This window comes from Amphiprion ocellaris, chromosome 11 (assembly GCF_022539595.1).
Source record: "Amphiprion ocellaris isolate individual 3 ecotype Okinawa chromosome 11, ASM2253959v1, whole genome shotgun sequence".
Lineage (NCBI taxonomy): Eukaryota > Metazoa > Chordata > Actinopteri > Pomacentridae > Amphiprion > Amphiprion ocellaris.
In genome coordinates this window covers 26,031,703-26,052,930 of record NC_072776.1, presented here as the reverse complement: position 1 = coordinate 26,052,930, position 21,228 = coordinate 26,031,703, and the positions used below count along the sequence as shown (strand labels likewise).

At 38.9% G+C, this 21,228-nt stretch overlaps 1 protein-coding gene across 42 annotated transcripts in view; it reads right to left on the bottom strand.

Moving 5' to 3' along the window:
* The window catches only part of clasp1a (cytoplasmic linker associated protein 1a), a 104,102-nt gene that overhangs the window by 57,183 nt on the left and 25,691 nt on the right, over positions 1 to 21,228 (bottom strand). For 41 of the 42 annotated variants that reach the window (XM_055015479.1, XM_055015484.1, XM_055015494.1 and 38 more), the window contains exons 3-8: positions 12,548 to 12,626; positions 11,289 to 11,392; positions 10,813 to 10,904; positions 10,357 to 10,432; positions 9,875 to 9,972; positions 5,283 to 5,353 (exon numbers count right to left, since the gene is read on the bottom strand). In XM_055015479.1, coding sequence (XP_054871454.1) covers positions 5,283 to 5,353; positions 9,875 to 9,972; positions 10,357 to 10,432; positions 10,813 to 10,904; positions 11,289 to 11,392; positions 12,548 to 12,626 — 520 coding nt within the window. Of the gene's footprint in view, positions 1 to 683; positions 841 to 5,282; positions 5,354 to 9,874; positions 9,973 to 10,356; positions 10,433 to 10,812; positions 10,905 to 11,288; positions 11,393 to 12,547; positions 12,627 to 21,228 lie in introns of those variants that run through there. The other variant, XM_055015509.1, reaches the window with a different exon arrangement.

Genomic DNA, 21,228 nt, shown 5'->3' with positions numbered 1-21,228 from the left:
CCACAGAGATCGATTTTAGAAAGAACTGAATAATTATTTGACACTGTCTGACAAGTCTTCCCATAAAACTGACCATAGTACAGAAATAAAGGGATGATTAAATGGACTGCATAACAAATTTGGCAAATTATAGACAGCCATATGTAGCAGTTTATATGCTGAGAGTAATTCTCATCTTTCATCATCTTTACCAGCGCTGGACCAGGATAAAAGTGTTGGGATGCTTTAGACACGCTGTTTCTGAAGGCACTCAGAGGAGACCGGAGGCAAGACTGTTTCCACGGCAGAGATAAACAAAATGTAACACAGTAGCAGCATGCAGGAAGAACTACTGCTGCCATGCAGCAAAGAAACAAACACCACTCACTGGATTCATTTGGGAGTGATTCTCTTGCTTAAGGTATCAGGGAAGTAAAGAAGATGTTCGCTTCCTCAATAACAACCAGATAATCCCTTAGCAAGATTGAGTTCTAATGTTTTACAGCAGAAAGCCAACAGAAAAACGCAAGAGAAAAAAAGAAGTATTATATAAGAGAATCAAAACTGTGACTTTCTCTTAATCAGATAGCTCTCCCTTCACATGCATACAACAAACACAACTAGGAGGATGGATAAACTATGTACCATTTAAATCATTGTGATACGTGTGTGGTCTGAAAACTCTATTCTATTTCAAGTCTTACCTTCTCCAGCTGTCATGGTGCAAAGCTGCCCTCAGCAACGAAGCCTGAGAGGAATGTTGCTACACAGCTGATCGTTCAGCCCTCTCTACAGTCTCTGCCCTAAATCTCTTTCTATATATCTCTTTCTGCCACTGTTTACCTCTTGGTGGTGCTACAGAAATGGCGGCTTTGTTTTGCTTTCTATCCCTCTACAATCTGCCTGTTCTCTACCCCTACCTCTCACTAATCCCCCCCACTTCCTCCTCCCATCCTTTTTTTCTCTCTGCCTGTGCAACAGCACAAGAGCAGAACCACCGCTTCTCCTCCATTGCTCACAAAATTAGATCTGTAATTACAGTGTTTTTTTTTTTTTTTAAACATTTCTTAGAATTCAAAGATTTTTTTTACTGTCAGTACGGCGTACATTTGATCATATAGTGACAGTGCAATTTCAACTCATTACATTCGCTGTACATAATGCTTGCTTCTTTACAAGTATGCCTCTTCTCTAAACACAGAATTTATTTCACAGCTGTAAAAACATTGTCAAAAAAGGCTGAAGGTCTAAATATTTCACCATGCAGCTCACTCCTTGCCCATATTATCTCCTGACCTTCTTGTCAGCTCTGAGATAAATGGAATTAAATTAAAATGAGTCGTCATCTGTAGTTCTAAAGTCAATTTCAGTGCAGCTGTGAAATAGAGGTTGAGCCAAGCAGCTGATCATGATGGATATACTGACCGACTAGCTCATAACTATTAAAATGAGTCATGTTGCTATTTTTCACTTAGCCTTTCTGATGAACTTGCAGCAACTTTACACTGGACAAAATGAAAACAACTCTTATGACTGGGACAGACAGCATATTCATAAGGATTAATATTCAAGAATGTTCTTTTTAAAACTGTAAATATGACATTTTACTACAGCAGATTATCAAGAAATTGACTTGGCCTCAGAGCAGACTCTTACATTTTAAACTACAAGACAAAGAGAGATTTAGTCACCATGTTTGTGCAGTGACCATATCTGCTTCACTTTCATTTAATGATAAAATAACAACTATTTCAAATATTTAGTGTTGACTTATCAAAGACAGCTTTAGAAAAAGAAGGGTCAAAAATCTGTCTAGCAGAGATACGCTGCCTTAGTATGCGTCAATATCCAAAAACACTAAAATGTAATTCAGTAGCATCTTCTGTTAGACCCTCCTTGTCTGATAAATGTCTATGTATGCCTCCCAACTCCAGTTAAGACAAGATAATCCTTTATTGCTCCCTGTGCCAGGGGAAATTAGTTAATTAATTTAGTTACTAACACAGGCTTTCTGTTGAAAATGTGTTGTCTCTCAGCCAGAAATAACCGCAATGAATTTTCTTGAGAGAGAGAGGCATGCAAACTTTATGCAACTGTTCCCACCCTGAAAAATATTTCTCATGACAAGTGTAATCACACAGTGTCATGAGTAAAATAGAAGAAGTCTACTGAAGAGGATATTGTAAGATCAAAATATGTTCCTAAAATAAATTCCAGACAAAAAAATAGCAAGAAACAGCTTAACTGTCTTTCTAGTATAAGCTATCAGAATGGTCTATTTACATCAAGACTGAATTCAGCACAATAAGTGAGTTCTTGTCCAGATCATCCTCAAATGTTGCTATAGGGTATGGTTAACCTGATAGTCAATGGGTAGTCCAAATAAGACAGGAAACTATGAAATGCATTACATCTAACAATTTGGTAGGTATCACAGAGCTTTTGCTTGTGAACGGCACAGTTTATTCAGATATCTTGACTGTTACGTGCCACATGAGATGCAGAGTGATAGCTGAGAAGGGATGTTAAAAACTGTTTTGAAACACTGATCCCAGTCTAACTATTTTCCTCAGCTCAGCTGTTCTCCCTGTAAATGCAGTGTGGTCAGCTGTAATGGGACAGAGTCAGCAGTGAGTGTGTCTGAGCAGCTCCACCTGCACTAAGGTCACAACTCTGCTGCCATACAAAACATCCATCTGCATTTTTAATGTAATTGTGTCTCTTTTCTGTTTTTGACCTTTCTATTTTGATATATTTCTGAAACTAGAGGGATGCCTCTGGAAGCCTGTGGAAGGATGTGTTTTACGACTTGCTTTATGATGTTCCTCTGTTTTAATGTTTGCTGATTTTATAATGTAACTATGTAAAGTGTCTGAGTATTTTGAAAAGTGCTATATGAGTAAAATATATTTTTATTATTATTATTTGGTCTTTGGCTGTAAAGAAGGACATCTGAAAGTTCCAGTGGATGCCAACCTCCTGTGGCGAAAACTCATCCTTTCTAGCCCCAAGCTGTCCGTCTGGCCTGCAAACTCCCTCCTTTCTTCGCATCCATAGCAATACATGCATGCACATTCAACATGGAGAGTACAGTTTAACAGAAGCTGATATGCCCAAATAGAGTGTGACAGAAAAATAGAGCGGCAGCACAGGAGAGGAAAAGCTGTCTGAAAGACACTGACAATGTGGTGAAAATAAGGATTTGAGTACAGAAGTCTGCTGTTTCCGTCATCATAGCGCTCTACTTTCACACATAACTCTTGCGCTCCACCCTACACCACATTACAAACTAGGGTTGTCAAGGTTAACCGGTTTTACAATAACCACGATTATAAATAGATATTCGTCACATTTTTCACAACCACGATTATCCGTAGAAAAGCCTCGCGAGAGGTGCAATGCAAGAAGCGTGAGCTGCGCTGAGTGGAGAGTGGAGAGAGAGTGGCTCCTTGGCCTGTGCGCGCGCTCCTGTCTAATCGGCATCACTGAATTCACTCACCGCTAAATTGAGGATGGCTGACGGGGGTGCTCCTCCGGACTTGTATCCTCCCAAAAAGTGACTCAAATCAGCAGTACGAAATCACTTTGGGTAGGGGGGGGGCAATGACGTAGGCCTAATGCACGTGTGTAGGCAACACTACAGCAGTGATCCCCAACCACCGGTCTGCGGCCCGTAACGGGTCGCACAGAAAGAAAAAATAATTTCTGGGTTTCCGGCCCGCCGAAGTGTCCCTAATATTGTGGCCGCTGTGCGCAATGAGGTTGCCAAGATGGGACTGTCCGCCGCACGCGCGGTAACTGTCGGTTCCGAAGTCAGCGGTCCGGCGGCCGGGCCGCCCCGAGGACCCCCCGCGCCCCGAGTTTCCTCCCGGAGCCAAAACAACCGGCGGGTCGGGAGCTCCGGTTCCCTCCTGCGCTCCCGTTCCCCGCCCGCCGCGGCCCGCCGCCTTCCCCTCGCCTGCGGACGCAGGAAAGCAGCCCGGCTGCGACGGGCGGGGAACGGGAGCGCAGGAGGTAACCGGAGCTCCCGACCCGCCGGTTGTTTTGGCTCCGGAAGCCCGTGCCCTCCTCCGAAGATGCTGTCGGCCCGGTCCCCTCAGCAGGGAGTGTGGTCCGGGAAGCCCCGCTGCCCGCTGACAGTGGTAGTGGAGGAGACAGTAACCTCCAGGACAGGGAGGCTGTCTGTCTGCCTGGACCTCCTATCAGACTCTAGAGTTTTCCCTGGGAAATGATCTGGGTGTTTTGATTAATTGTTGTAAAATTAGTGGTGAATTGTTTATATAAACGTTTTAGTAAAAATAAATAAGACTCCCATTTATCCTTTTTTCTGTAGTTATATTGTCTAAAGTTGTGGAGGATATTTAAAGCTTAAAATGAAGTGTTTTTAGAATCTTTAAATGTATTCTTTTTATGTCTTTTTGTTTTGTTTGATTTACAAAGTAAACACTACGTTATTAACCATACATTAAATTGCAACATTCCATAATACATAAAAGTCTCAAAGAGGCACTTCACTAGAACTTACTAGAATTTACTCACTAACTTTTGTTTTAATGATGGCAGCTAAACAAGCCTTTAAGTTCCTCAAGTTAATGACTGTTTTGTAATGCAATTTGCACTTTTATTTCCTACAAAGACGTGTTGGAACAATTTATTTTATTTCATAAGAACAGTAAATGTTTAAAAGTTTAAGTATTATTAAAGAGTTTATTTAAATACAAACACTGGGTTTTTTTCTTTCATAATGTCGATAATCGTGAATAATGGTAAAATCGCAATATTTCCTTCCACAATAATCGTGGCTCAAAAAATTGAAATTGTGACAACCCTATTACAAACTACCACCAAGCTGTTCCAGATCCTCAATCAATTCCATGTTATGCTGAGACTACAAAAGTCCTGATATTTGCAGTGCATCTGCCCTTCCTCCTGTCCATTTCCAACTAAACCGGATGTTAGCAGGGAGGAAATAAATAAAGACAATGTGTGTGCAACAAAATAAAGCACCCAGCAGTGAAATTAAAGACATCTTACATTTTTCTGAATGATATTCACTTGATAATAAACTGGGGGCATATTTGGTTGAAGGGAGCATATCAAAAAGTTAAAGTGCCACAAGGGAGAAATGTGAGCAAATTTGATATAGACAGCATGAATTAGCTTAAAAAGGGAGCTAAAATAATTCAGTTCAATTCATTCAGAAAACAGTATTTGTGATGATGATGATGACAGAAGAAGAAGATGATGATGAGAGGAGGAGGAGGAGAAGGAGAAGAAGAAGAAGAAGAAGAAGAATTACCTACCTGAACCGGAAGATGAGATCATGTTCCCAGATCTTTGGACTTCATCGAATCTGCTAAAGATTACATTCAACCTATAAAAATGAACACAAACGAAGAAAAAATGAAAACAGTGTTAAACAATAGAGGCACAGACAGATCGGCCTGCTAGCTGTACCATCACCTCTGAGGTAAGAAGCTCTCCCTCCGCTCTGTGCAGCAGTTGTGGCCAAGACCAAAATAGACAGTCTCCAAAACCACCACACAGATGACTAATTGGCAATAGGGGGCCAGAGAGCGAGAGAGAGAGAGAGGTAATGGTGGAATGCAGACATATTGTTCCATATGGCTCAGAGTAAAACAGGACAAAAGGGAAGAAAATAACACAAACAGCCTGGACATGTGTGTTGGCATGTGATATATGAAAAATGAAAGAAAGAAATATAGCTTGTCCAAACTTACCCTATGACATTAGGGCCTTTTTTAAAGGACTTTTTCAGGGACTGATTACAAGAAACACAAAAAAATCAGCTGTAATGGCAGAAAAAAAAAAAAAAACTTGCTGGGTGTTCCGACAAGAGGCAACGTCAAACAAATCAAGTACAGGGAATGAAGAATGAAAAAGGCATCACGCAACTCTGAGGTGAGTATAAAATGAATCCTTAGTAACCTTGTTCTCATAGGAATTGGAGGCTTTATACCCTACTCCATATGGTGCAATTCGGTTCAGCTCAAATTTCATAGACCGCCAACCTTATTCTAAAAATGTGGTGGCAGATGAGGAATCATAACAACATTCATTTTCACCAAAAGAAATCAGAGTATGAAAGTAGACAACATAAGAAAACTATTTGACATGTTTATAACAACAAAACTATTTTACACACAGTGCGCTAATTTCCTATAAAAATCTGTCACAAATTGCATTTTCACAGTTGCCCCATTTGAGCTACAGGTGTTATAGTACAAAAATGTGTTACAGTTTAGAGTCTTTGTAATGATAACGAGTCAGGTCTTCTTAAAGAACACTGAGAAATGTGCCAACACAATGTGCAATACTAAACAGAAATACCATATGAAGTGTGTGTGTGTGTTACGTGCAATACACAAAACAGACACCATAACAGGGCTGCAACAAATGATTATTGTCACTGATAATTAATCTATCCAATATTTTTTCTGTTAATCGATTAATTGTTTGGTCTCTAAAGTGACAAAAAAGAAAGGCTTAACAATGTTGATCAGTGTTTCCAAAAAGTTCAAGATGACATCTTCAAATGTCTTGGTTTGTCCACAATGCAGATATTCATGATATTCAAGATATTAATGTCACTGATGAGGAAGGAAACAAAACCATATTCACATTTAAGAATACAGTGGTCCCTCATCTATCACGGGGGTTACGTGTCAGACCCGTACAACACCGTAGAGCAACACTATATGCAGCGATCAGACGTCTATGTGAAATGGACGAGGCGAGATGCTGAATATATGCTACACACGGGAGACAGAGGACACAGAGGAGACTGATGCTATGGTATGGAAGCAAATCAGACTCATCAGATTCTGAATTTTAAGAGCTGCTGAATTTCTTACTTTGAATTTTTTCGCATCACAATTATGTATGTGAATTTTTTATGCCTGAATTTAGCTCACCAAAATTCTAAAAAAACAGTTAAAAATTCAATGTCTTCAAAATTCGCCCTCAAAAAAAATTTGATATGTTCAAAATTCACTGTCAAAAAATTCAATGTTGAAAATTCACCATTAAAAATTCAATATTCAAAATTCGTTGTCAAAAAATTCACTATTCACATCCGGGGGACTCGGGCGTAAACAATTGATCCTGACCAAAATCGAACCAACGCCCAGCCAATCACACGACGTTCCTCCGGTCATGTGACGCGGACGGTTGACCTCACAAGACCGGGGTCAACCACGGCTACCAGCATGAACGACGGCGCTTCAGTGAGTGTATTAATCCTTTTTGTCCTGTATGTTGTTTGTTTTTGTGAGAGTCAGTAACCTGTAATGCATGTCGTTAGCAGCGCTAGCACAGCGTTAGCCGCACTAATACAGCGCTAGCCGCGTTAGCCAATACAGTGCTAGCTGCGCTAGCACAGTAATAAGGTCACACTAGGGTTGCCACCCATCCCTTAAAATACAGAATCATCCTTTATTTGACAATAAATTGCTGCGTCCCGTATTGATTTAATACGGGACGCAAATTGTTCCGTATTTTCAGAAATGTCCCATACACGTCTGTCACACAATCATCAAAACTGTATAATGAACAAAATAAAATACAGGAAATATTAAGGGCAGCCAATTTCATCTTCATAGGACCTACGTAGCGAGGACCCGATGCCAGGTCCAGCGGATAGACTTCTCTGTGTGTCCCGTCCTATGATCCTGTCTCTGGTTGCCAGGTTACAGACGCTGCTGCTCCCACACGTTTAAAAATGTCTACAAGCGGAACTCCACCACGTCCAAAGAAGCAAAAACGTTTGCAAAAGTACAGACATGAGTGGGAAAAGGGGAACCCCTGGCAATGGGTACAAGGCAAACTGTGTTTTCTGTTGCTCATGGACTGGCTGATGTAAGGCAGCATCAGGGACCAACATGTAAGAAACATGAGAACAGAGAGAACCCAACCAGCAGGTCACAGTTTATCATCTAATCATCTCCTGAAGTCCATATGGTAAGGGACATCATGATGTGATCAGCTAAAATTCCTACAGTATATGGCCGTGAATTTACCAGAGGATGCTTATAATCATGTCGATGTAGCCGTAGACTCTACAGTATTTTAGTGACTCAATAAATGCCTAAGTTGTTTATTTTTTTTAATGCTTTTTAGTTTTTAATAGGCATTTATTTAATAGCCTATATGTAATCAATAAATGGCCTTTGCCTATCTAAAGAAAAACTCAGAACTCTGATATGTTAAGAGGACTAAACAACTAAATCAATACATAAATGCATACACACAAAAATAAGTCAATACACTGTGTTAAGATAAGATTTAGATGGGGAAAATGTATGCAGAGAATTTCTTTGTACAGTATTCTGCATTCAGTTGTTAATGTTTTTGTAGAATCCAGTATTGCACACTGGCTGGTCATTACATTTCATTAGTATGGTTTCACTGTTTAAAATGAGGCAACTTCTTCAGACATAACCTGTGATCATAAAACAATTCAAAATTCTTAGTTTCATGTTAATAAAGCACTTAAAGCTTTAAGTATGGCTAAACACTTTTTTCAAAATTAAATATACCACTCCTTGGGTGGTAGTGGCCCCAAGTATGGTAAAGTTGGAAAGATATTCACAGATTCGTACTTCTGGCATCAATAACTCATTAGATATAGGTTGTCTAAACATAAATGATGCCTCTTTTCCATTGTTGTAAGGCAGACAATGTGCTACAAGCCCAGTTTAATCAACAGTAGCTATCTTTCAAGCTGAGGAAATAACATTGGTGTCTATGAGCAGCCGGCTGTGAACAGGTACGGTCTTCAAATTGCAAAACCGCTGCAACAGCGAAGACAGACACAAATATTCAATAACTGCACTGTTATACTCTGTAGTGTCTCCAAAATCACTGCAGCCTTCATCTGGCTCCTGTTAACACCAATGTTATTCCTGCAGCTTGAAAGACAGCTACTTTTGATAAAACTGGGCTTGTAGTATATTGTCTACCTTACAACGATGGGAAAGAGGCATCGTTTGTGTTTTGACAATGTATATCTAATGAGTTATTGATGCCAGAAGTCCGAATCTGTGAATATCTTTCCAACTTTACTGAACTGTGGCCCTGAGGAGCCGTGGTGAGCGTCCTTTATTTTCATTTCTGAAAGGTGGCAACCCTATAGTTGCCTGATCTATAACCTGTAAAGGTGAGTATGTAAAGAGTGTTTACATATTTATTTATTTGTAACATGTTGTCCCTTGTATTTGTGTTGCAGTTTTACAATAGTATAAAAGGCTAAGAAGATTCAGTAAACAGAACTCAACCTCAGATTAGTCTGCTGGGTCTCCTTTTTTGTTCGCTATCTGTCTGGAAATACGGGTGGTATTCTGCCAGGACGGAATAAATATACAATTAGATCATTTAGACTGTTTAAAATTTAGAGTAAAAAAATTACTCTAACAGACTGATTGAATATAAAATGGCTGAGGCGTAGCTGAATAGTTGACACCTAATTGATTAATCAATGAAATTACATAATAGCATTCAAATGTGAACACATAGGATTATATTGGTTCTATGTCATTATCCAAAAGCACTTGGTGTGAAAACTGTTGTAATTTTTTAACGTGATGAAATTCATGAAGACCATTTTAATTCGAAGACTAGGCTTTGCTTGAAAAAATAAAATGTACAGTAAATCTCCCTTTTCTAAAGCTGTAATATGTAAAGATTCCACCAGGGGGAAAAGTGTGTATGAAGGAGCCCTGCAGCCTCTTCGTGTCTGTTCTTACCACTGTACAGCTGTGTCACAAGTACAGTGTGCTTGAGAAATTAAAAATTGATAAAACAGAAAAGGTTCAAAGGATAAAGGTAAATATACTGAAACAGACAGCGACAGATTGGCAGATGCCTGGTATTGTACCGTGACTGTGGCAGGCCCTTCTTGCTGAGATCCAGCCTCACCCTTTCACCAACATGTCTGTAGATCTCCACTAAGCAGCTCATAGCTCCATCACGTACCTGATGATCACAGTAAAATACAAAAAGAATAGAACAAATGTGATATCTCTTAAAATGTCTTTTTTCCCATTTATGCCAGATTCACTGGGTTTGGACAAACGCATCATTCAACCATGGCACATTGTTGTGTCCTCGGAGTGCACTACTTTATCCTATCAGTAGGGGGAAACCATGGAGGGAGTGTTTGAGCTTACTGCCTGTCTCTATTTGAACATAGACTGCTTTGTGTAATCTGACACACCAGAGAGAAACATACACATAAGAAAGCCCAAAACATTTTGCATATCAGTTTGTTTAGTTCCGCAGTTGTGAAAACATCAGACACAATATAACACACATCTGACAAAAGCAACCAGAACAATGAAAAAACAAGACTGGGTTTACCTGGCTTGTGGGGTCCCCCAGGAGGTTACATATATGAGGAACAATTTTACTAAGAGTCAGGCCTTGAGCTCCATATCTGAAAGAAAAAGGCTTTTTTTAAAATCAGTCCCATGAATAGATGAACTGTAGGAGGCATACACGGAGAAATGAGCACACACTTACGCCCAGGATAGTAAAATAAATTCAATGTGCAAAATGCCACTGTGCTCCCACAAATAAAGTAAATTACAGTCTGTTTATTTTACCATTAAGAGCACAGGTGATTTCCGTAATGTCCTTGGTTAGCGCAACACATATAAAAGACTGGATCCTTTATGTTTCACAAGAATATCATGAACATCTAAACATTGTAGAACTAAATCTAAAAGGTGAAATCATATTAAGTAACATGAAAATGAGGATTTCCTACAATCAACCACCACAATCAGAACATATGGATGGAGGCATTCAGCATACGTGTTCAGTGTGGCGATGAGGCAAAGGCACACTCCTTCTCTGGTTCTGTTGTTTTTATGTTTGAAGCCTCCCAGCATTCTGTCCCATACAAACTGCAACAACATATAAGAAACAATTAGCCAAACAGATATTGGATTTTTTTAAAAAAAGATAATAATAAAGATACATTACAAGGGGAATGTCAACTAAAAGAGGTGCATTGTGGTGGACCACAGTTCCAAAGGCTTGCAGTCACTGGCAACACTGGTGAGTTTTATTAAAGAGGAAAAACTATTATTTAACGCCAACCATTTTGGACTAAGACTATGCACTTTCTCAGGAGAACACAACAGCAACACAAAATTTTTTTAAAAAATGCTGGCAGCAAATCTACTTCAGTCATTATTAGAATTAATTCAGGCTGTGTGCTGAAATCCTAAGCTCATGGAAAAGGTGATCTCTCTCAGAAAAGCATATAGATTAATGTGCGGTAGTACCTGCGGGGTGGCAGCTTGTTCCATGATCTTTAGCAGCAAAGTTTGGTCTTGGTCTCGTACTTGGTCTTTGGCATCTCCCAATCGATCAATAAGGCTTGGCAGAACTGAGGGAAAGAGCACAGATCCCTTTAAAACAGTGAATGAAACAGAACAACACAAGAACTCAAATATGTGAATCAGTTTTCTGCATTAAATATCATTCAGAGTTGCTGTGTCTTAGGCACTGTGGTACAAATATGCTTCTTGCTAACAAATTAGGTATCTTACAAAAATTTCCAAAATATCCTAAATTCAAGTTTAAAAGGCCTAAATCCTTTTTGGATGTACCCTTTGGACAGCCTAACTTCTAAGTAAGGAGAGACAATCTGAACTGTTCGCCATCTACCAACTATCGCCCTGGAAGACACAAACTCATTCAGCACTTTTCTAATTATCTGCATCAATATGTTTAAATTGATTTCAGAAAAAATAAATGAATTTAAAAATGCCACCTCTCTCTAGCTTTTAGTAATCATGACAGTAATCACTCTGTGTAATCGCCTTTCAACTGTAAATTGTGGTTTTCATTGAAACAGATTTATTGATAAGATAAAGTTCTTTATTTCTCCCCACTCCACTGAATACATGCTGAAAAGCTCAGTTTTCCTAAATTTTGATACCAAGATTTTTCATTTTTACTTAAAATCAATACTGATCATCAATATTGGTTATTGGTCTTCTTGCCCTCTAATAATTGGTATCAGCCCTGAAAAAAAACATGTCTGCCAACACCTACACTGTTATTCTTATTAAAGTACAGAAGAGGAGGAAAACAGACAGTACCCCGCAATCAGGAAGAAGAGGGACACAGTTATATCCCTATACCTTAGGTACAGAGACAGTGAGGTGAGAATGGTCGTGAAAAAAGCAACCCCAGGACAAAGGGTATAAGTTGTTCAGACATTTAAATTTAGAGGAAGAAGGCAGCCAGCTGTCAGGGAGGTCAAGTGAATGATACTAAATCATGAAACAGATATCCTAAAATTTGTTGAAACAGTTTTGTACAAAAGCAAGTTCCAGAAATAGCAAGAGAAAGTGGAATAAAACACTATTAAGTCAAAAGATGCTGTTGTGTCAATGACAGATGAATCACTGAAAAGAAGATAAAATGTAAAGCAACCTATCAAAAAGATGAGATTATGGCTTGGATATCAGAAACCAAAAAGCACTGGGTTTATTAGAGACTTGAACTCTAATAGATTAGAAAAACAGAATCTTACCTGTTCCCACTTGTGCCCTAAATCGCTCCATTAACCTTGTCACTAAGGCAGATAAGAGGTCCAAGCCGAGCAGAGCCACCTAGTGAAGACACAATGAAACATATTAATGTGTCTAAATGTAACTTGTTTTTAAAAGATTTCAACAACAGCAAAAAAAACACATTAGATTTTTTTTCCTGATATAAATGATAGTCATAAATTTATGAAAAATCACTGCCAAAGGTCTGGACAAGCCCAGGTGGAGTATGACATTCAAAAAGCTCTGTTGCATATGGGTAAACATTTTTTAGATTTTAAGCTCCTGTTGTGTTTATAAATAGCACTACAACTTTCAAAGCACAGAACTGTAACATATGTAGGCCTCAAATAGTATAGAAAATACATTTTCTTTGCTGTACCACGAATGTACACCTTGTGGTTAAACTTTGATGGATATATGCAGGCTCTTTCTCCTGCAGCTTTCCTTGACATTGGGTTTGCGAGCTGCCCAGTGATTGAGAATAACCCTGCTGCTACCATAACAACACATAAGCATCACTTTGGTTTTTTGCCGAGTGTGGCACACTTTTGGGAATCGCTATATATGTTGCTAACGATAAAGATATATTCAATGAATTTGAAAAAAATAGCTCTGCTGCCATCTGGTGGTCTCCTATATATTTAAATGTTCATCAGCCACAAAAGGTGTAGTATTTTTATGTAAAACAGTACACAGATTTTCTTCCTCAGGAAACACAAAAAGACCTTTTTCAGCAGTACCGGACAGCCAAGTACATATTTTTTTCATTCAACTTTATCCCACTCTATGCTGGAACATACTGCTCAGGATTCCATTGCCATCTACTCAGTGATCACATATTTTCTTGTCTTCTCTTACTGCAGAAACAGGTAGTGTGTGTCCCAGCAGACAGAAGGCCTGGTATCCAATGTCCTAATCCTCGGATCGCTTCTTTTGTTCTCCAACTGGAGAGAATTACAGGAATTACTGATGACATAGCCCTAACTAAGAATGAAAGACAGCTCTGAGCAGAATCACCAGACTTTAACAATGGTGGAAACCTCACAGAAATGGTCAAATCTAATCTAGATTCAGCTCCCTCTCTCTCGTATGCTCACTGCAGGAGGTCTTTCTAACCTTTCCAAGTGTCGCAACTGGAGGTAAACACTTTTTTGTCCTGTTTTTGAACTTGAAAAAGTGACACAAAGGGACCATGGCAACAACTGCACCCGTTGTTTGAGTGCGAGTCAAACTGAAGGGAGACACTGAATAACACAGTTGAGTCCAACGTAGATGACAGATAGGCTCCTCCTCTTTGCAGACAGATGGCTAACTCTCTTTTGCCGTCAACCACATCCAGACACCCCAAAACAGACAGACACACACACACACACACACACACACACACACACACACACACACACACACACACACACACACACACACACACACACACACACACACACACACACACACACACACACACACACACACACACACACACAATCCCCCTCAAAGCTCTGGACCCAAATCTCACAGACATTATCCTTTCCAAATTCCCAAATCCTCCTACCCGACATGCTTGGGTCTGATTTCCTTAACTCTTCTTATTTCCAGTATTTTTGTTCACTGTAGCAGAGATGATGACTGTGTCAGCAAATGCTAAATATCAAATAACACACAACCACATTGGAAGAAAAAAACAGATCTGAGTCTACACTGACCCTTACCACATCATCTTCTTTTCCTCTTGGCTTTTCTCTTCAGGGGTCATCACAGTGAATCATCTGCTTCCATCTAACCCTGTCTTCTGAATCCTCTTCTCTCACACCAACTATCTTCATGTCCCCTTTCACTACATCCATAAACCTCTTCTTTGGTCTTCCTCTAGGCCTCCTACTTGGCAGTTCAAAACTCAGCATCCATCTAGTGATATATTCACTATCCCTCCTCTATACATGTCCAAACCATCTCAGTCTGGCCTCAGCTCTAAAATATCTAGCGTGCCCTGTCCCTCTGATGTACTCATTCCTGATCCTTCCATCCTGGTCACTCCCAAAGAGAACCTCAACATTTTAGTGTTTGCCGCCTCCAGTTCTACCTCCTGTCTTTTCCTCAGTTTCACTGTCTCTAAACCAGACAAAATCGCTGGTCTCACCACTGTTTTCTACACCTTTCCTTTCATTCTTGCTGATATGACCCTTACTAGATAGCACATGAAAACGAAAACAAACACTAAATTGTCAGGATAATACAAGTACATATGTTCAGAGGTCATCCAGGATTTCTCCACTACTGACGGTCACTTTTTGTGCGCCTCTTGTTTTTTAATTCAGTAGACTAAAAACCTGTAGCCTGAGGCTTTCCATAACCTGACCATGTAAAACATGTGAGGTCTATGTGCTGGGTTGTATTTTCATTTTGAACCACAGATCAGAATATTTTGAAAAAAACATCAAAGGCAACAGTAATACAGACTATATAATTGTCTTTTGAATTCTATGGTGAGAGAAGACAAAAAATGGAAAAAGTAGGGCAGATAGTTGGACTTTCTATTTGCTCAGGCAAAAAGGTAATTGATCACTGTTTAGTTTATTATACTCCTTCACTGACTGTGATACTTAAGTGTCTTTTTTAAATTTATTTCTTAACTGCCGAAACGTAATAAGTGGCAATATATCTATAGCTTATCAATGAATTGCACTAGCGATGCATGTTGCTTAATGTACTGGTGAGACATGAAATATGATCCAGGAAGTGCATGGAGTACAGATAAATGCACTTATAGGCTTATCAGCTGCTTAAACAACACGGTTTTGGCGACAGCCAGTGCATGTGATATTGAGTGCTCGTAAAGAGTGAAGTTCTTTGCATGGCAGAAAAACGTTATTTCCAACACTTGTATCCAATCATAGTCTAAAAGCTAATACATGCAAACATGTCAGGTTTGAAACCTGATCATGTGTTCAGACAGATTCTAAGAGAGACAGGTTGTCTCTTGCCTTCGAGTCATTCTGAAGCTCTTGGTAATGCTTGAACTGAGCACATAATGTACACTTCCAGCTCCAAGTGGGCAACTGAGCATTATTTGTGAGTACAATTGTATCATGTAAGAATCTGTAAAGTACTTTTCCTGAACATTAAACCTTTCAACAGGTTTTCCCAAAAAATACTTCTGTCTGAATGCACTGTCATTATTAAAATAGGTAAATAATTAAATGTAACAAATGTGCATAAATGCAGCTAGTCAATTGTAATCAGTATGCTTTCCAAAGTGATTGAAAACCAATCAAATTTTAATATCTTTGGGGGGTTTTGTTTTTGTCTTTTTCCCAGTGCTGCATACAGCAACTACAGGTATCATGTGACAGAAAAAAAATCTCTATTCCAGAGAATTATTCTTGGATCTCAGGAATCCATCTCTGATCAAACTAACCCACTAACATCAAACCTCACTCACTGGTACACTGTTCTTCCTGAGATCTGCTAGAAAAACCCAACAGACTACAGCCTCCTCCATCACTCTCTGATGTGGAGGAGCCTTTAAATTATATCAAGGATTTCTCTCTCGTTTCTTCCCTCACTACCAAGCCTGTCATCTCATTTCCAGTAGAAACGCCACACAGTTACACAAGGAGTTATACACACACCAATACAAGCAAATACACCGCTTACAAAAAGAGTAGCAGACACAAGTACAGAAACATTTCACCGTGTTTGCACTAATTTTCTCAAAGTCAAGACAACAGTGTGTGTGGATCTACAAACACACATTGCTGCATCAGTTCAAAATCAAGCTTTTAAGAGACAAACAAACCCCTGGAAAAATGAAGGGAAAAAATACAAACTGTGGAAGACATCTCTTTAAAATGAGCACATGGCATTTATGCACAGAAAGTTGTAGTTTACTGCAGACAGCTCTGTGATTATGCACAGCATACTTCCTGCGACATAACTGGATTCCAATGTGTTTTCTATAAACCTAAGGTTTTGTGTCTCTCAAGACCACTTTTGAACTTCAACTGACTTACAAGTCTGCTTTTTGCTTGCCGCTACAGGAGCTGTCACGACTTCTGTTCAATCAATGAATCTATCAACTATTTTACTGATCAATTCAAGCAATTCATATTTCTCAAAAAAAAAAAAAACGAAATTACTATTTTAGTTAAGTTCATTTTATGTTCACAAACTGCATGCTATTCTATAATGCAGCACAGTACCAAATGGAGAGAAATGTTTACAAATTAAAGTATATTACACATATTAAACCAAATGCAACATGGATATAGTTTTAGAAGCACAGATCAGTAAAAGCATCATTTTGTAGTTGTCAGTTTACTTTGGTAGTAGTTTAGATTTAAATATAAATGAATGCACTACCTTGCAATTGTCTATAGTTCATGTGTATGGTGAGTTTGTCAGACAATGTTGTGGTGATAAAGTCTTCTATGTGATGCAGAGGAGCAGCTTGAAAGTGACTGCTGGTCAACATGTAGTTTTACTGGGTTACCTTACAGTTACTATGTTGCAGTTGTCTAACTCCCAAAACAGAAAATTATCTAAACAAAAACAGGGTAAGTGGGAATACAGCTCTGATGTCATGATGCAACAATTACACAGTAATGCTGAAGAAGAATATATGTTATTTTAAAAACATGCATTGATTTAAAATACTGATAATACCTTTTGAGGATTTCTGAAGATTTTGTCATTTCTTTACTATTTTTTGTGTCTGTTTTGGATCATGGCCTTGTTAGAACACCCAACTGCATCCAAGATCCAACTTTCTGGCTAATGATTTTAAGTTTTCCTGAAGAATGTGGAAGTATTCCTCTTTCTTCATTATTCCATTTACTTTGTTTAAACACCAGTTCCACTGGCAGCAAAACAACCCCAGAGCATAATACTACCACTGCCATGCTTGATGGTAGGGTTTGGCATTCTTGGGGTTAAAGGCGTTTTGGTGACTCTTGGTTGACTGTTGACCATCTTGACCAGCTGTATCTCAGCAGCAGGTGATAGCTTGTGTTTTATTCCTGACTGTGTCAGTGGCACAACTTTGCCATGCACTTCATGGTTACAAACAACTGTTTGCCCAGTTGATTTTGGGACCTGAAGCATCTTTGAAATGGCTCCAAGGGACTTTCCTGAATTGGTGAAGTCATGGATTTGCTTTTTCAGATCTGTACACAGCTCCTCCACTGTGGTGTTTGTAGCTGAGACTAATGAATGTATTAAATGGATCCAATAAAATATGCTTCAGAGAAGTCAGCAGTTCTAGTCAACTGTAATCACCCATCACTCAAGAGGTCATGCCACTAAGAAAATTTGATTAACACAACTTTGTGTCAAAACTGTTTCTCATTGAAGTTGCTATATTTTTGACCCAACAGATTTTGTAATATTTCCTGAAGACCTATATAAATCCACGAATGAAACACAATGCATGATTGTTTTTTGTTTGTTTGTTTTGGGGGCTTTTTGCGGCAAAGATGCACGTGTTTCAACTCATCTTAGAAAACTGAGTTACAGGAGTCACTGGAAACTCAAGGCTACCATGATATACATGGTCTTTACGAGTGTTTGTAAACTTTTGTTCAAAACTGTAACAAGGACAGCAACTGTTTTATACAAATACAGTTCAAAAATCAAATATTTTTAATGCCTAGGTCTACCCAGGATAGATATGTGGACTAATATATGCCCACAGAGGGAGGTCCTTCATAAGAATAATAAATATAATATTTACATTTCTACATTTAGGCATTGGGGTTTTTGTTACCCACAATCTATGGTTGGTAGTCAAGGCATTGTCCAACTATTTGGAGGTAATCTACTTTTATCATACATATTCTTACATGTCATAGCCAGAAAAGCAAAGGTATAACATTAATAATGACTGCAATCTATTTAGCTCGTACAAGGTTCATATTGTGAATGCTAGCTCACTGACTTGACACACTGGGACACTGTGGAAAGTTGGAAAGGGCTTGATACAGTACATAATCGAGGATAGGCTGGCAATACACTAACTGTTTTCAGAGATAAGAGTCTTGGCATGCTTTGACTCTAGCCAGCATGTTGCAGAAATCTACTGACAATCTTTTCCAATGAAAAACAATGCTTGGAGGAACACAGAATCAATCCATGAAGTATCCTGCAAGTTCTGAAGTATTTTCATTGCTTTTTCCAGTACTCTTTACACTTCCATAGTAGCAGGTCAGCGGTGTGAAAACTCTAGCAACACTGTCATGATAGTATTCCAGAGTAGCACAATGGGAGCTACCCAGTTCAACCACAGCCTCATACGGACAGGGCTGGACACATCCAAACAGTTTCTAACGTGCACTGGATACAGGAACAGTAATGGAATGAATGTGATTGTGATGTTATGCCAGTTTTAAGAGACAGCATTATCCTTTTCCTGAGGGGTGATTAGCCAGCAGTGAGCGCACTGTGACTCAGCTTCATTCAGCAGCGCTCAGGACCTCAGGCAGGGTGGCAACTAGACAATGAAATGTACAGTAAACACTCATTAGAGAAAAAAAACAACAGTACTAATCCTGAGCACACATAAACACACACAGAGATACAAACATGAATTTGTCATACAACAGCTAGAGACATATAAATATACACATAAACAGACTTTTTTACTGTTCACTTCCTCCAGAGACGATGATTCATGCTTGACTTGCTGCAGTGAAAACACTGAAAAGGGAGCATCCTCCTCCAGACATAGTGCCACTGATACTAATGCATGTCACTCTTGCTCTCTCACTTGTTCAAGTTCAAACATTTTAAATGCTTCATGCTATAACTGCATGAATGTAAATTACAGGGAAAACAACAAAAAGCATTCAAGCACAGTGTTTGCCATTACATGAGCCTCCAAAGCAGATTCATGCCTTTTGATACAGATACTTAAGTGTATAGGAACACACTTTAAAGATGAACAACTTTCCTTCAAAATAATATTCCATCGTTTTGTGTTTTCTTTATTTAGCCCAAAATCACAAATTTGCCTAAATGTACTTCGTTTCATAACACCATCCTCTATCCGTTGACCTTGAACCTTAAACTTGTCCTAATGCAGCGACTGTACAATTGTAGCTTAGCAAATATAACTAAGCACAGCAAGCTTGCTGATGTGTAAGACTAAGGCTTAAGGTTCTATTCAGACAACAAAAGGAACACATCTATCTGCTTTGCATACAATTGCATTACCCCTCATATCAAACACAGAAAAACACACAGGGTTCTTGTGGATGTTAATGAAAGATTGGCTATGACACTTTTTACTGGATATAACAGCTAGTTACGACTGGCCTTTAGAGTTATGTCACTGAATATTCCTGAGGTATGTGGAATAAACACTTAGACACAGGATTTCTGCAGAACGTTGAACTTCTCACTAGATTTGGAAACCATGGATGGAAAGCATGTGCAAATCACAGTACCTCCAAAGTCCAGCAAAACTATTTCAATTACAACACTTACTGATAAATTATAAAGGTGAGGATGAGCAAGATATGCCTCATACAGCAACTCTTCATAACAAGCATTTGTTTTAAACAATGTTCCTTTTCCTGGCACATTCGCAGCTGTCACACCTGAAGTGCATAAAGGCCATTTTGTCGCAAATTTTGGGCTGCACGTAGATGTTCACAGGAGTCCTCACTGAAACTCACAAAATTCATGGCACACAGTCCCTTACAGACTCGCTGATGTTCAAAGTAAGAATCGGCCTTAATATACCCTAAAAAGTCTCTATAAGAATGGTGCATTACATGTCCAACACACACACAAAACCCAAATCCAAATTCATAAACAAAAATAGCCCTATCAGAGAATGTCACTCATATAGCATACTAATTCAACAAATCATTTCAGTAAAATCACAGCCTCAGCCTTAGCTGCGCCTTATAGCAGTAGCAAACAAGTACATCAGCTGCAGCACAGAGCGGTTTCTCAGCAAGTTGCAAAAAGTGGAGAATGGAGCTGGGGGCAAGACTGATTATGTTAACCTAAATAATTGTGCAAGAGTTGGTATATGGGAAGGGCACTGATATCCTGGCATAAAATGTTTTTGCTAATTTAGAGTGTTGTTTAAAGTGACACCTGTTTGATGATCAATGACAGTTGGAAAGATTTTTTTTTAACAAAAAAGGCCAGTTTCGTCCCCAAAGGGGCTGAAAACAACTTGACAAATCTACTATAACTGCCAAAGATGTACACAGTCTTGGCAGGCAGTTAGTGATATATTGATAACCTCTGTGTCCTAATTTTCAGTAAACCAGGGTCTTGGATATAAATAGACATTTAGGAGACAGAAATTTGGATGATTCACAAAGAAAAAAAAATCATTTAGTTTTGATCATTAGCATTAACTTCACTAATAGTAAACAGGGAGAGAAACATATAATAATAGTTCTGTTTACCGCAGCATACCCTGTCCAAGAGAAAATTATTACAACAACTTGGTTTTCTTTATTGTGAGCCTTCTCACAGTAAGTTTGCAACAGTGTGTTCATATCTCACAAGCAGTGGTCAGAATTGACCAGCAGGTGTTACAGCTCCAATTTAATGGTCAAATGTGTTCATACACCATGTTCTTGATCTATTTTATTGTACAATCTAGAATCCTCATCAGATCCTGTGTAACTGTAAACACAGCTGAATC